At 39.7% G+C, this 16,365-nt stretch overlaps 1 protein-coding gene across 1 annotated transcript in view; it reads left to right on the top strand.

Moving 5' to 3' along the window:
• The first annotated feature begins 564 nt into the window (after nt 1-564).
• The window catches only part of LOC121405861, a 34,566-nt gene continuing 18,765 nt past the window's right edge, over nt 565-16,365 (top strand). Inside the window, exon 1 of the mRNA XM_041596833.1 lies at nt 565-1,728. Within this exon, the coding sequence (XP_041452767.1) occupies nt 742-1,728 (987 nt within the window). The 5' untranslated portion in view covers nt 565-741. The remainder of the gene's footprint in view (nt 1,729-16,365) is intronic.

The raw sequence follows: 16,365 nt of genomic DNA, 5'->3' as shown, positions 1-16,365 counted from the left end.
AGATGAAATTTTTCAAAACTAAACTTGACATGCGACCGAAAAACGAAGAACCATAAATCCAATTTATCAATTTTCTAATACTTTTTTTACATGCATAAAAAATGTACAATATCTTCCAACTTCTTATTAAAAAGTGAACATTTTTTTTAAATATTTTGTATGTTTGTTGTTGGTAACGCCCATCTCCTCCCCCTCCCCTCTTTTATTTATTGTCAACGCAAATGATTGTCATCTCCATGAATTCTATTGAAACATTGCGTGAAATGTTACTTCTTGTCAAAGAAAAAACCAGGCGCCTCGATCACCATTACAATATTTTTTTCTTAGCGGAAAGGGAAATGTTGCAGGGAACAAGAGTGGGAAAAGAACAATGGAAAGGTCATTTCCGAGAGATAATCAGTTTCCTGTTATATACCATTACTGCCATAACTTCCACATACAATTTCCACAGATACAGCAATAGCTATTGGAATAGGCCTCATGAGAACCGGACGTGATATATTTTGCATTATGTACCGAGCGTGTATAGTCTGTGTACATCGTGTAATAGACGACACTGTGTGTGTGTGTATGCCGAAACGTAAATGCAAGCGACTCATTTGTGTTGACTGCGCGCGTTTCGGAACGACCGTTCTATTCATTTCAGTATAGCAGAAACGCTCCATTCCACACGTATTAGTCGTGTTTCTCGACCATTTCACAGCTCTCGTTCTGTTCCATAAGCAAGCCTGACAATTCACGATGGCTGATGTGGAATTTTCGGAGGAGATTCGCGACCGTATCCTCTATCATTGGTCGGAATTGGGCGACCGACCGAAAATCATTTGGACTCGGTTGCAGGAGGAAGGTTTCAATGTTGATTTGAATACCGTGCAAGCTCTGATGCAATGCGAGGACGAGGAGGCGACTGGGAGTGGAACGATAGCGGAACACGAGAATGAGGACAGCCGGAACGCCCGGGCTAGCGTTTCACCATACCCCGAAGGGAATTCTCCCGCTTCCATCACGGATTCGCCTAACAGCGTTCGATCTCATTCACGGCGAGGAAAAAACAGAGAGGGTAAATCCGTCTTCCCTCAAAACAGACGTACGAAGCTGACACCTGATGTGCTTAATTTGATAGAGAAAATCCTCGATACTGATGCAGGTATCTACTCTCTAGCTGCTTTACAGGCTGCCTTGCTTGTTAAAGGAGTTAAGATATCGAAAACTACTACATTCAGAGCGCTTGAGAAATTGGGAAGGAGCATTGTTGTGAAGAAGATGAACTTTCCGAACCGCATTGACGTGGTCCCCGTACCAGAGCATTTGGTCAAGAACACCCACTTTGACACCAATCCCAAGTATGGCGTGCGCAGCACTACATTTACATCAGAGGGCAAAAGACGGCATCATACCCTCACCATACGCGAAATGGAATCTCTGGGATCGCAGCCCCAACTTAGCCAAGACGAACACGAATCTGTTCCGACGACCACGATGACGGTGCCAACATCCTCTTCGACGAGCGTTTCGTCTTCGTCAGGAGCTCGTCGGATGGAGACCGAGACTTCTGCTCCGATACTGGTTTTGCCCCCGAAGAAGGCGGCGACTGCGACGTCGTCGTTGAAGTTGGTTCTTGGTCAAGGGGGGACGACGACGTACACATCGGCTCCTCTAGATGACGAGCCCGTCAACGAGCAGGGCGATGATAAGGAAGGGAACAAACCGGATGAGATGGAAACACAGGTAGGTTTTATTCCCATTCCATGCTGTATCATGAATGATGAGGGAGTTTGTGAGTATTTGAGTTTTGCCTCAGACGTGCATCAATCAGATATGATTATTTACGTCTGGACCGACCTTTAACATCACCATCCGAAAGACGTGACCAGAGCTCGAACCTCTGCATCAATTTGTAACTTCCCCACAGCTTAGATTACAGGCGCACGCCACAACACCCAGTTTGTGATTCCCTCAATGATGAGGGAATCATATAACTGCTTGGATATACTGGATGGCGCGGGAAGCAGGGGGGGGGGGGTTGGAGATGGGGGTAAGACTCAAGAGGACCTCATTTATTTTTAATTTTTCAATAGATTACAGTGGAAATAAAATGGTACATGGCCCAGAACTTTCTTTATATATACTCATTTTCTTTTTTTTTATCTTCTTCTTAATTTTTTTTAATCATCAGAAGCTAGAACCTGGTGTTAAAACATGATTTTATTGTGTTTACCGGCTTTTCAGTCAAATTTGACTATTCAAGCCTAAATGATTGAATTATGAAATCAGGGGCCGCGGGGGGGGGGGGGGCTGTGGATGGGCTTCACCCCCCATTTTTTTTTTATGAAACCGTGTATAAAACAAAACGTAAAAATGGCCATATGATTGTGATTCTTTGCATGGTCAGCCCCCCCCCCCCCCACTTTTGGTTCAGCCTCCACTTTGAAAAATGTTCCACGGCCCCTGGAACTTGATTTGAACAATCGATTGACACAAATAACAGTAGTTATAAATGACAATTATGAATCAGGGTATTAATTATTATGATGATGATGATGATCACATTGATGTTTGATAATAATAATGATAAAAGTGATTGTAATGATAACAATTCTCAATTATGATAATTAATACTCACCAAAAATTATAACCAAGGCGAATATAGTGACAAAAATATTTATGTTGAAAATAGTGATTAAAGATAAATTAACAATAAAGTTAAATTAACAATTTTTGGAGAAGAAATATTTCACTAATAAGATCAGTCACGACTTGGAGGTAAATGACTAATGAACACACTTTTGAAAATGCTTATTATGATCATGATTATTATTATATTTTCATACTTAATAATAGGCCTAATAATAATGTAATCATATCATTACGATGTTGAAATACACACTTGGCCAATCGAATAAGACCTGGCGAATTGAACTCACGTTTTGAGGGCAAATCAACATACAAATTGGAATTTTAACATACATGTAACACCAAATACTAGTGTTATACATGTAATAACAAAGTTTGTTATACCCTGTTAAAAGTGTCATTACAACTCATTCTGTTTGATAAACAAACATAATGAGTTGTAGGATGTTGACCTAGCATCATGAATTCAGAACTGGGCCCCGACTCACAAAGAGTTGCGATTGATCCAGTCAATCGTAACTCTATGGAAATCCATCAACTGGTGTCATAATTTTTTTTCTACAGGAAATTTGCAAAATGCCCTTTGTAAACAAGGGAAAATACATCAGATTGTCAAGAAATCAATGACTTTATGGATATACATTCATATTTAGATATTTTTTTGAACAAACATGCATTTCATATGTTGACTTTGCTGGCTTTCAGTTACGATTGATCCAATCCAATCAATCGCGTAACTATGGAAATCCATCGGTGCCATAATTTTTTTCTAGAGGAACTTTGCAAAATGTTTTTGTAAACAAAGGAAAATACATCAAATTGTCAAGAAATCAATAACTTACGTATAAATATACATTCATATTTGATTTTTTTTAACAAACATGCATTTCATATTTTGACTTTCCATAGTTGCGATAATCGCAAATCTTTGTAAAACGGCAATCGCAATTCTTTGTAAGACGGGCCCCTGGTGTTCAGTTCTTGGTATACATAACCAACTGGTGTTGTAGTACATGGAGTAACCAAGCCAAGTGACACGAAATTGCTCCTGTGAAAGGATGTAGTGTTAGGGTTGCAAATGCTATTTTTCAGTTTTCAGTTCAAGCGTTTAACTTCTCATATATCAAAGGGACAATAAAAGAATACAATGTAACGCATAACCAAAATGGTTCATAAAAATGGTATTGGCAATAAATCTTGAATACATATGTATACAAAACCAGTAGCTCATGATGTAGATACAATATAAAGAAGAAGGTAGTCATTCGATGATTCTGTTTAACCTATATCCAGGGGCGGATACAGGGGGGGGCACATGGGGCACGTCCCCCCCCCCCCTTGAGACGCACAATTGATAAAATTGTAATGTAAAAATGCCATTAAAACAGAAGTGTACCCTTTCGTTTGAAATGTAAGATTTTTTTTTGCTTGTCAATTTTTTTCGGGTACGAAATATCCTTAATTTGTGGTCGAAAACTCTTTTTTTTGGCTTATCAAAATTTTCTTCCGAAAAATTTGCCCCCCCCCCCCCCCGCTTTTGGAAAATCCTGGATCCGCCCCTGCCTATATTGAGTAAAGTTTACAGAGCAAAATGCTGAAAAATTGATAAAAATCGGATAATAAATAACGAAGTTATTGAATTTAAAGATTTGCATTATTCCGGTGAAACAGTTCTCTGCATGTCTCATGAATATTCATTAGGTGACTTATGATGTCATATCTCCACTTGTTCTTTCATATTTTATTACATGAAATTAGGTTGATTCAAAAATTTTCTACCAAGAACTAAAACGATTGAATTAATAACTGATTAAATGCATTCGTTATTAATTGCTGCAACTTATTTCAGAATCACCATAATGGAGACACATCACTTACACATTAAAAAAATCAAGCAATTATGATTACATAAGAAAAAGGAAAGTGGGGATGTAACATCATCATCCCACCTAATGAATATTCATGAAGACATGTCTAGAACTGTTTCACTTGAACAATGCAAATTTTTAAATTCAATAACTTTGTTATTTGTAATCCGATTTTGATGAAATTTTCAGCATTTTGCTCTGAATTTTACTCTTTTTATTTAGATTTAAGTATCTTCAGCCCGGAGTATCCGTTTAAGGTCTTGATATAAATAATTAAAAAAATCTCTAGTTAAAATTAATCATATAATATCTCAGTGTTCTAGGATAATGGGATTCTCATCAAAATACCAAGCGACAAAACAACCTTCTATCGGAAGCATATTACTAAGTAATGAGATGTAAACAAAATTAATAATGTAAATCAAATACATGTATCAAAATCTGATTATTTGGGGGGGGGGAGTTTCAAATTAAAATGGGAACGGAAAAAAGCAAAACCGATACAGTTGAACAATTTTACTTTTTTTTCTTTTACTGTAAAACAACCAACGATAGATGATAAACACACATGTCCCTGGTGCTATAATTTCCCTTTGCTCTTTGCCTCTTATTGCTAACCAACTTGTGCCCTCGTTGAAGCACAAAATTGGGGGTGTTATCTTTTTCCTTTTTTATTCACTTTATTTAGTTATACGGACCGTATGAGTTAAAAAATATATATATATTTATATATATTGAGCCGAACGGATTTCTTTTCATAGTAGCCCAAGCCTAGGCGCAGGCGCAGACCCTGATTGGAATTTTGATCAACAAGTGTGCCTCCACGCAAAGACTAGCACTTACAAAACTGAGGGCCTTCAGTACACAAGGCATGAGTAGGCTGCACATTCAGACCCTTAACTCGAGTGAAGGGTTTGGCCAGCAGACTAGCCCAAGCCCGTTAATCGCTGATTAATAAAAATTGACCTTAAACAGTGTTGCAACTTGTGACTAAGCAAATAAGAACAGCCCTATAATACACAACAACATAGTTTAGACCAAGAGAATCATTGTATAAGCTGCAATTTCCGAGTGTAAAGTGTTGTGGTAAAGTCTTGTGGGACGACGAGTATCATGGGGAGCAGTGTCATGAAACAATTAATAGTCACTTACTATTGTTATAAGCTACCGAAATCCTTGCCTCTGATTGGCCTTGAGCAAATTAGCCGGTGAAAATCACCGACTAAATGTGCTTCATGAAACACTCGCCAGGTTTAACCTTCGATCTGTTAAGGTTTCAATTGTGATGATGATGCTGATGAAATCCTTGTTCAGGTGATTTTTAGTTAACATTTTCTACCTGGGTTTTTTTGTTGTTGTTGATCGTTTGAAAAATGCGAATTGCTCCGATTTTTTTAAAATGTGTATTTTTTTTACACATGATTCAATCAAACGCCTCTCTTTTCAAACCAGAAAGAGAATGATCTCTGGGGTTTCGGTAGTGTATGTTGGTACTTTTTTTTAAAGCAAACGTTGAAGAGAAAATCCGATAGTTTATGGTTCACGTCAGTGGGAACTGGCTGACCCTTTCTTACATGTTCTTTCTCTCTCTCTCTGCCTGCACGTCGGTATAACGCCTTATTTCATTGTCCGCTCGACAGACGTTCTGTAAAACAAACTCAATTTCTTTTCGACCAAACGAATGATAATTCCGGAATAATGACACAAATATGCTGATCAAAGAACTCATTTTCATTCCTGCAGAACCTCTGGAATAACATTGCATATCCCGTATGCAGTGGATTAATGGGCCATCAGTTAAAAAAACAGACATGGCGCACTGTATGGGCAAAATTTGAAGAAAAAAATTGCAAGCGAGCGAAACATGCGAGCAAAATATTTTGACATTTTTCTTATAATGTGATAGATTTTAACATAATAACTTGACAATTTTTCACCTTTCCTTTCCTTTTTATCACATTTTCTTTGTCGTGATTATGTGTATCAGGGGGGGGGGGTTGTCCATGCTGCCCAAGCCCCCCCCCCCCCATCTCTACATCAGTGACCGTATGAGGGGCCTATCCACTTTCAAATCGTGATTCTTGATTCGTCACTCTAATACTTCATAGACATGATAGGCCTACACGTATGCATTTAATTCAGATCAGAGTCGAATTCACATTTTGAGCCATCATCCGCATCATGTTTTTGATGAGCGAATATGGCAACTTACTTTATGAACGGATTTGATCAATATTTATCCAGTGCGATGGTGTGGTCCATACAATCAAACAAGGTTTACTGGTCTCGGACAGGAACTGGGGTGACATTCGTAAACTCCACAAACCAATCATATCCGTCGCAAGCAGAGTTTAGTTTTCCTTTTGTGTACTATGGCCTATCTCCTAAAAACATCAGTTTTAGACTCTGCTCCATTTTTCCGAGCCCTCCCAGTCCACCTTAAACTTTGATCGTTGTCTTGCTTTTTCTTTCGTTTCTTTTTTTTTCCTTCTCTGCTTTTTTCCATCACGTGGTGAAATGCCATTATTTTGGTCTACAGGTACACCCACTTTGTCGGAAGGGGGGTGTCAGTGCCATTGAAGAGTGGACAACATCCCTGACAAAAAGCGGTGAAATAGGGGAACGCGGTGAGTGTAAAAAACACCAACATTAATGAAATCCCTGTTTAGAGTGCCGTACAAAACTAGGACATCACAAAATCCGCGTTCAGGGTGTCCTAGAGGGCCTGCCCTGGAATTCTCGTTTAGGGTGCTTTTTTCAGGACGATTTTGGCGGATGCTGTCCACTCTTCAATGAGAGTGACCACCCCCCCCCCCCCCGTTTTGTCTTTTTTCCACTTAGCTCAATCCTAGTGAGTTCGTATGCAACCGATTTGTCTAATAACAATTTGTTCTACACTGAAAAAACTTCGGTGTTGATTGAACACCAGCCAGGAATCTTTATATGTCCACACCAGAGAAGTATTGAAATAACACCAGTTTGGAATCAAACCAATGCTGTGCTAATACTAATTAGTGTTCTATAAACACCTTTCTGGTGTTAGACCGTTGCAAAACGAAACTGGTGTTGTTGAACACTTCTCGGGTGTGGACATGTATAGATTCCGGGCTGGTGTTAAATCAACACCGGAGTTTTTGCAGTGTAATTGCCACTTACTTGTTTATGGCATTTTGTATAATTTACAATTATGATGATCCATTTAGCCCACTCGATCTAACACCACTTAGTCTACTCTATTTGCGAACCGTTTTTGTGGATCATATAGTTTAAAACTGACTAAAATTTAAACCTACTTATTGGGTAGCCTGAAGTGGAAGGCTCGACCATAATGATAGCTCGGGTTTCAGAATAAGAATGCAAAGGTTGGTCGAAAGCAGTAACTTGTAAAATTCATTTCAGATTCATTTCATAACCCGGATCTTAGTGGTAAGCCCTAGGTTCTCTCTTCCTCGTGTTTGTATAATGTATAATGATGAGTTAATGAATTTTGAAATCAACTTATTTAAAGGGGAATGAAACCTTTGGAACAACTAGGCTTGTGTAGAAACAGAAAAATCAAAGAATAAGAATAAAGAAAGTTTGAGAAAAATCAGACAAAATAATGAGGAAGTTATGAGCATTTGAACATTGCAATCACTAATGCTATGGATATCCTCACATTGGCAATGCAACAAGGATGTGTGATGTCACTGATGAACAACTTTTCCTTTGGTGGACTATAAAATACCCTCAAAATGTCTCTTTTTGCTTTTTCTTATGATGATACAAACTCTTTATCCATGATGTATTCTTAAAAAATATGTATTACATGCCCTCATTTAGAAAGAAAACATGATCTATGGATAGATGTGATAAAAGAGGCAATTCAAGTGAAATATATACTAAAGTAATAAGGAGAGTTGTTCACAAGTGACATTGACATCACACATCTTTGTCGCATTGCCAATTTGCTATCTCCATAGCATTAGTGATTGCAATATTCAAATGCTCATAACTTTCTCATTATTTGTCCGATTTTTCTCAAACTTTCATTGATCTGTTTCTTTGATTTTTCTGTTTTCACACAAGCTATCTTATTCCAATGGTTTCATTCTCCTTTAAAGGAAAGGTCGGTTAGACTTTCTTTTGTTTAAGGGGGATTGAACTTGCCAACACTTTTCATCAGTCTTGTTTTATTTTTAAGTACTAGTCTTCAAGTATACCCTTGAAATGAATAGCGATAATACAGAGAGAAAATTGGCGTATTAGCTAATAATGATAATAATAATATGTCCATTTATATAGCGCAGTTACTATGTGCATACTCAACTGCGCTTTGATACTTGGTATCAATTATTACCACAGCTGTAGCTGAGTCGCCATATTAATAGGCGCTAAAGCGTTCAAGAGATAAATCCTACCGGGTACCCATTCACCTCACCTGGGTCGAGTCCGAAGGAAATAAAGCCATGGCTGGGATTCGAACCCACGACCCTCTGTTTCAAAGTCCGAAGACTAATCCACTGGGCCACAATGCTCCACGATATTTCATGATCTCGATAGAATAAAATTTCGGTGGAATTGTACGTATTTTGTTTCTTGGAAAAATTATTGCGGTATGGATGTATTGAGAAGTTAATTACTACAGTGTTTCCATACTACTAGGCTCAGAATGTTGCATCATGGGTCATGGACCTGGCCAGATTTTTGCATTTGAGGACTTGAGGTGTGCCATATACAGGGCTGCTGTTCGTATTTGCTTTAAGGGGATTACAGGGGAGAGTAGTCTGCTGTGCAAACCCTTCACTCGAATAAAGGGTTTGAATTGCAGCCTACTCATGCCTTGTGTACTGAAGGCCCTCTTGCTGTTTTGCATGTGCTAGTCTTGGCTTGGAGACACACTTGTTGCTCAAAGTTTCAATCAGGGTCTGTGCCTGCAGACTAGAGGGAGAGCGAGGGGTTGGTCGTGAAAATGGTTTATTTTCACTTCGTCCGATGCCAATTCGTCCAATTGCCAACTCGTCTACTATCATACCATCAGTTGGTCCAATATCCACATGGTCTAATTGCCATTTCGTCCAGTCAACATTTCATCTAATAACCAGTTGGTCCAATAGCCGTTTAGCCATATACCATTGGGCCTGATAGACTTAGTGCTAATTAGGCAAAATGAATGAAAATGAAATGAGTATTAGACCAACTGGTTGTGAGACTAAATGATCATAGACGAACTGGTGGTTAGACGAAGTGATGATTAGACCGAATGGTTATTGGACCTAATGGATGTTAAATGAAATGTTGATGGGCGGAATGGCGTTAGATTAAATGAAGGTAGACCATGTGGTGAGTGGACGAGTTGGCAGTGGACGAATTGGCAATTTACCGTGAAAAATGTCGTGGAAGTGTGTTGCTTCAGACTCGAGTCATGACCCGATTGACACGTCTGAATGATGTCATCATTACGTCACAGCCGAGTTATCATTATTGTCGAAACATGATATTCACACTATCTGTTTGATCTGCTATTAAATCATAATATCATTCGATGTCACCGACCCATAATCCACCCATCTCATGTACTAAGTGTGACTCTCAGTATCGCTCTATACAAGGCTTATCGTTCATTAACATCCCATGGTCAAAGGGATTCAGTAGCGTACCTAGGATTTTCCACAGGGGACAGGGGGAGTGGGCAAAATCGTCCGCCAAAAAATTTTTGACAAAAAAAAAGGTCTTCAACCACAAATAAAGGATTTCGTACCAGAAAAGAAAAATGACAAGCAAAAAAAATGGTCTTCAACTTCAAGGAGGGGGCCACTGGTGGCTCGTTAGGAATCAGTTGTGACTCGTCGGGGGGGGGGGGGGCAGGGATACGTCCCTTGCATGGGTTGTGCTCGTCAGGGGGGCAGTGTGCCCCCCATAGGTACGCTAGTGGTTTTATTTAGATTTTATTCACCCCCCCCCCCATTTTTGAGCTACAAACCAACCATCATTAACATTGAATAAATTAAGACAGAAATACATTGTCAGTACAAGTGGCAATTTAGTGAAAGCAAAATGTATTCAGCAAAATTTAACGAATTTTAATTTGGATTTAGATTTTTTTTTTCTTCATTTTATTTCACTCTCTCTTTCAAAATTATTGCAGTACAAACTAGCGGTCAAAACAATCATAAGCCAATAATTAGACCTGAAATTGTTTGTAAATCAAGCCGTCTAATGCTCTTTAACTTTAGTTGTATCCTGATTTTTATTTTAATCTTTAAATTGAATTTCGGTCATTGTATTCTTTGGTTTTGCCCTCAGACAAATTCAATCTCTCTCAGCGTCGGTGTCAAGAAGATGGGATAGGGTTTTAGGTTTGCATGCTATCCGAGATTGAGCTAATATGCGTGAATGGCTTTTAACAGGCGTATAATAATCACATGATTGTTCACGTCTGGGACCGACTTTTGACGTTACCATCCAAAAGACAAACCAGGGCTCGAACCTCTAGTTGAATCAGTTGGTAACTTCTGTGTAGTTATACCTTGGTCACGTTTCTTCTACGGCGGCCGTACGGCGAGTCCAAAACAGTCGCTTTAACATTTTTTTTGGTACAAGCTACATTTAGCATGTATAGGTGGTTTGAATAAAATGAATAAAACGCCTTTTTTCGACTCGCCATACGGCCGCCGTAGAACAAATGTGACCAAGGTATAACTTCCCAATGTTACGTGGATTACACCCCCCCCCCCCCCCACCATAACGCCCAGTTGTACCTGTATATGATATTAGATCTTGGAGCTGAAAATGCCGCTAGATTATTGAGTCGTATAACCAGAAAACCTCAGTGGCAAAGCATCCTCCATAATCTTGCTGGCAACATTGAACCTTTTCGCCCCCTTTAGGTTTTAGTCTGCCCATACCGAAACTATGGTGTTTAAGCCGCATCATCTTCAATATAACAAGAGGTCTCACAACCAGCCCCCCTGGGGACCGGGGATCAGACCACGTTCAGAAACTGAGAGAGAAACCATCATTATCAAAATTCTTGTTCAATCTGATGACACATCCACCAGCCTAGCCGCGGTGGCGGGCGGTGGGATGCCGAGGAGCGAGGAGGGAAAACGAGGCTCGCTCTCCCAAGACCGATCCCAAGAGGGATTCCTTTCGATGTCTTAAATCTCACTTCCCCCTCTTTTTTATTTCTTTGGAGATTTGTTTAGACGGGGGCCCTTTTTTCGCCATGATTGTTTGGCGCTGCCTTGTGTATACATTGAGGCCTACGCTGTAGCATGGCGGAGGTTCAGCTCTACAAGTTACATGAAGCACTCGTGTCATTGGGAAGCGGGGATGTTGAAGCCCCCCCCCCCCTCCTCCAAGATTTTGTCTGTTGGGTGCTGCGTATTGATTTATACACCATAGGCAACATTCCTTGGAACTGCGGTCGGTATGCTGAAATGTCGATATTTTACCAAAATCAGCTACATTTTGGGGCAATCCCCCCCCCCGTCCCCAACCAGTACCCACTCTTGAAAATAAAAAGAAAATCGTTCCCAGGCCCGTGGTAGTGACTGGACGGACAATCTTGTGGCATGGGCGAGGCCTATTGATGCCTTTGAGCGAGAGACTGAAATGGATGTAAAAGTACCCCGACCCCCTTCTGTTTAAACCCATCCATTTATCTGGCCATTGATTCCCCCTTCCTACTCCCTCCCTCCTTGGATAACATCCCCTATCTCTCCATCACTTCCCTCTGTATTCGAGTCGTTTGAAGTTTATTCAGTGCTCATCTCGATCTCACACGCAGATTGTCGCCCCATCCACCACCCCGCCCCCATCTCCCATCTAGATATCGCAATCTAGTTTTCACCCTTCTGCCCCTCTCCCTATCCTCCATCGTTATCTCACACTCCAACTGCTGTCTTCCTCTTTCTCTTCCTTCTATATACCCCCACCCCTCTCCATCTCTCTCTCAATCTCCATCTCTCTCTTTCTCTCTCATAATATAAACCATTCTGATGATCTAGTTTATTTCTGAGACCTGTTTCAATGATCGTTGCAATCAAACACAACTAAAAAAATCAATCTTATCTTCATTTTCAACCAATCGGAAGCGTCTGATATTTCTTACAGGTCTTTCTGCGACAGACCTTCGGGGCCCGTCCTACAAAGAGTTGCCATTGATCCAATTGATCGCAATTATGGAAAGCAAGCAAAGTCAACATATAAAATGTTTGTTTGTTCAAGAAAATTTCTAGAAATTAATGTATATCCATAAAGTCATTGATATCTTGACAATTTGATGTGTTCTCCCTTGTTTACAAAGGACATTTTGCAAATTTCCTGTAGAAAAAAATATGACCCTGATGGATTTCCATAGAGTAAACTCTTTGTAAGACGAGACCCTGGTATATACATTTTGATATATTAAGTTGGACCCTCGAAAGAGCTTTTTAGCAATCACTTCTCAATCGCTTTCTATAACACGTACAATCTTTTGTTAAAAGCCCTTCATGACAAAGAAGCCTTTGTCGTTGAAAATCGGTAAATCAAAACAGCAGTGTCGGCCTGGGGCCCGTTGCAGAAAGAGTTGCAACCAAACGCAACTCTAAAAATCATGCGTAACTTGATTTTCAACCAATCAACAGCGCGCATTTTGGACTTGCGATTGATTTTTTGACTTGCGTTTAAACGCAACTCTTTCTGCAACGGACCCCTGGACTCTGGACAAACAACATAAATTTCAATTTTTGGTTTGGTCCGAATCTTAAGACGATTCGCTGTCCCGGTCCACCAACTTCCGACAATGACCTCTATCTATCCATTTGTATTGGACGGGCCTTTTCAATAGATTCTGAACAGTGCTGAAAGCGTCTACGAAGGGTGGCTAAAACACGCTCAAGCCGTGGTTTAGAAGTAAAATGAAACCAATACAAAGAAGTGTGGTCTAAAAATCCTTGTTTAGTATTCGGTCAAACCTAGGTTTAATTATGAGAATACCAGCTATGATGTGGTCATGAACAGCTGGGATCTCTTGCAGAAAGAGTTGCGTTTAGGTTTAAACGCAAGTAAAAAAAAATCAATTGCAAGTCCCAAATGCGCGCTGTTGGCTGGTCGAAAATCAAGTTGCGCATGATTTTTAGAGTTGCGATTGATTGCAACTCTTTCTGCAACGGGCCCCTGATAAATTATGTTATGGAAATAAAGTGAGAGATTGAAGCGATCGAGCACATAATGGGGACACGTGGTCGAGGGAGAATATACCTCTGCAAAGATTGATATCATGTTTGGCAAGAAGTCTGGCCTTTCTGTGCGCATGACGGAAATGAAAGACGACAACATTAATACTCAAGAAAAAAACATCTGAATGCATCTGTCTCAAAAAGTAGCGGTGTCGCCGGGTGTTGAAGGGCGCCCCCTTCGATTTTTCAAGAAGTTTAGAAAATTAAAAAAAATAAAAGAGGAGACAATGCATAAAATTGAAGAGAGAACGGAAAGAGCACTTAAGTAGGGAGTGTTATTCTAAACAAATGTACACAACAAACACTCCTCTATAATTCAAGCGAGATGTAAAGAGCTATGTCACATACAGCAGGAACGTTGCTTCACCCCCCCCCCCCCCCCCCTCCACTTCCATCAAATTATCCTGGCCGTGCCATCGCGATGCCGCCCCTGGCTCAGACAATCATAACCGAAGGTTAATCTGTTGCCAAAACCATTCACTCGAGTGCCATGCGGTCTTAATACGCAGCCTACAATGACCCTTGTACTGAAAGCTATAAGCGATAGTTAGTCTTTTGAGAAGACCCACTTGTTGATGGAAGTTCCATTAGGGTCTGTGCCTCCAGACTAACCGAAGGATGAGTTTACCATAAGTGTAGTGTACCTTACCATCAAAACTATTTTGTTCATTTCCTTTTTTTCCAAAGCGTTTAGGCATGTTGCGTCTTTTTTCCGAGTTTTATCACCCATCCGATCGTTGTCACGGGGTGTTTTTCTGTTACTCTAGATTTCCTCTCCTGACATGTTGTGAGACTGATGATGTTGTTGATTTGCCTGAAGTTGGATATTCGCTTTCATTTTCATTCTGTATCACGCCACGCACCCAGAAAAAGAAAAGTCAGGATATTCAAAACAGAAAATATTGGTGTTGTTTTTCCCCCAAAGTAATCATGAAATATAATTATGCACGCGTTGTTCCTGTAGGCTAATGTTCCAACGATAGCAATAGTAACACGTAATGCTGATTGTATGGAGCTTTTTTTGTCACTTTCATTTTTATTCCTTATCGCACCACACGCCCGGGGAAGTCATTGTTTTGAAAGAGAAAACATTGCTTTGCATATTAATGTAGAGTCATGATATTTATCTGCAAATTCTATTTCTGAAAAAAAAATTCTGTAATGTTCCAACGAAAGCAACAGACACGAATATCCGCAAATCTTATCCATGAAAGTTTCAACGTTAACAATAGTAACAAATAGTACTCGCTATGCTTAGAGCCGGGGGGGCCACTTACATTGACGAGTGGATACCATGCGCGACCAAAAAAACACGTAAAAAGGATGTCCTTTTCACGATAGGGCACGTTACGTACGTAACGTGATAAGGGTGTCAAAAACACAAAAATAATGAAAAAAGGGTATCTATTTCGCTAGGAAAATTACGTGTTTAGGGTCGAATTTGCGGGGATGATAAAACAAAATTAAAATGTTTTATAAAGGATGTCCTTTTTGCCCCAACACTTCGTGTTTAGAGTCCGATTTACGCGAGGTGTAGAAGTTGGGGTCGTACTAAACCAAATAGGGTAAAGCCGACGACCGAAGGACCCGTAACAACAAAACATTCCTGTACTTGTTTAGGGGTTCATTTCAGGGAATATTTGCCAAGACTAGTATCGTTTTGTTTCCAATACTTGTTAAGGGTAGGGTTTCACACGCCAATACTTGTTAAGGGGTGCATTTTCAGAATATGGAAATTACGTGTTTAGGGTGCTTTTCGAGCCCCCTTGGTCGCGCATGGTATCCACTCGTGAATGAAAGTGGCCCCCGGGGCTAATAGTTACGTCTTTTCGCTTTCATTTTCATTTTAATTACACCATGGACCTACTCCATGATTACACCACCACGCGCACAGGGAAGTAATGGTTTTCAAAAGAAGTGCTGCCTTGTTTTTCACAATAAATTATCGTGAAAAACATTGATTTCTTTTGAATGTAGAATCGCGATATTTATCCGAAATTGAGTAATAATGAAAAACCTATTTGATTGTAATTGTAATGTTTCAGCGATAGAAATAGCAACAATTACTACTGTTCATGCCAATTGACTGATTTTTTTTTAAATTGTTATTGTCTTTTTCTCTTCGTATGTCATGATGCTCCCTGAGAAGTCGGGATATTCAAAAGAAAATATAATTATATCCGCAAATTGTATCGATGAAAATAACTTATTTTCCTGTAATGTTTCAACAATAAAAATAGCAACAGAAGCTACCACTTCTACTGATTGTCTGAAACGTGTGTTTTTCCCACTTTTATTTTATTCCCCTATTATATTACGCGCACAGAGTCTGGATTTTTTAGAAAACGAAATCACATAAAATGCATAATTACGATAATATCCCCAAATCGCATTAATTACACGGTAGTTCACGAACCACGCGTCTCGCCTGATTTCACGATTAATGAAATGTGCGATAGAATATTTTGCCCCCTAGATGACCTTTGACCTTATCATCCTCATGAACGCATACACGTGTAGTATTATCCAATGATTATTTGTACAACGTGTATAACACAACTGATGTAGCAATCAAGAAATTAGAGCAACTTGAATAAAAACTTGATTCTTTGACACCTAGATGACCTTTGGCCACATCATCCTAAAAACACACACGT

This window comes from Lytechinus variegatus, chromosome 19, assembly GCF_018143015.1.
Source record: "Lytechinus variegatus isolate NC3 chromosome 19, Lvar_3.0, whole genome shotgun sequence".
Lineage (NCBI taxonomy): Eukaryota > Metazoa > Echinodermata > Echinoidea > Temnopleuroida > Toxopneustidae > Lytechinus > Lytechinus variegatus.
The sequence above is the reverse complement of the archived record's forward strand: the minus strand, read 5'-3'. Positions and strand labels throughout refer to the sequence as shown.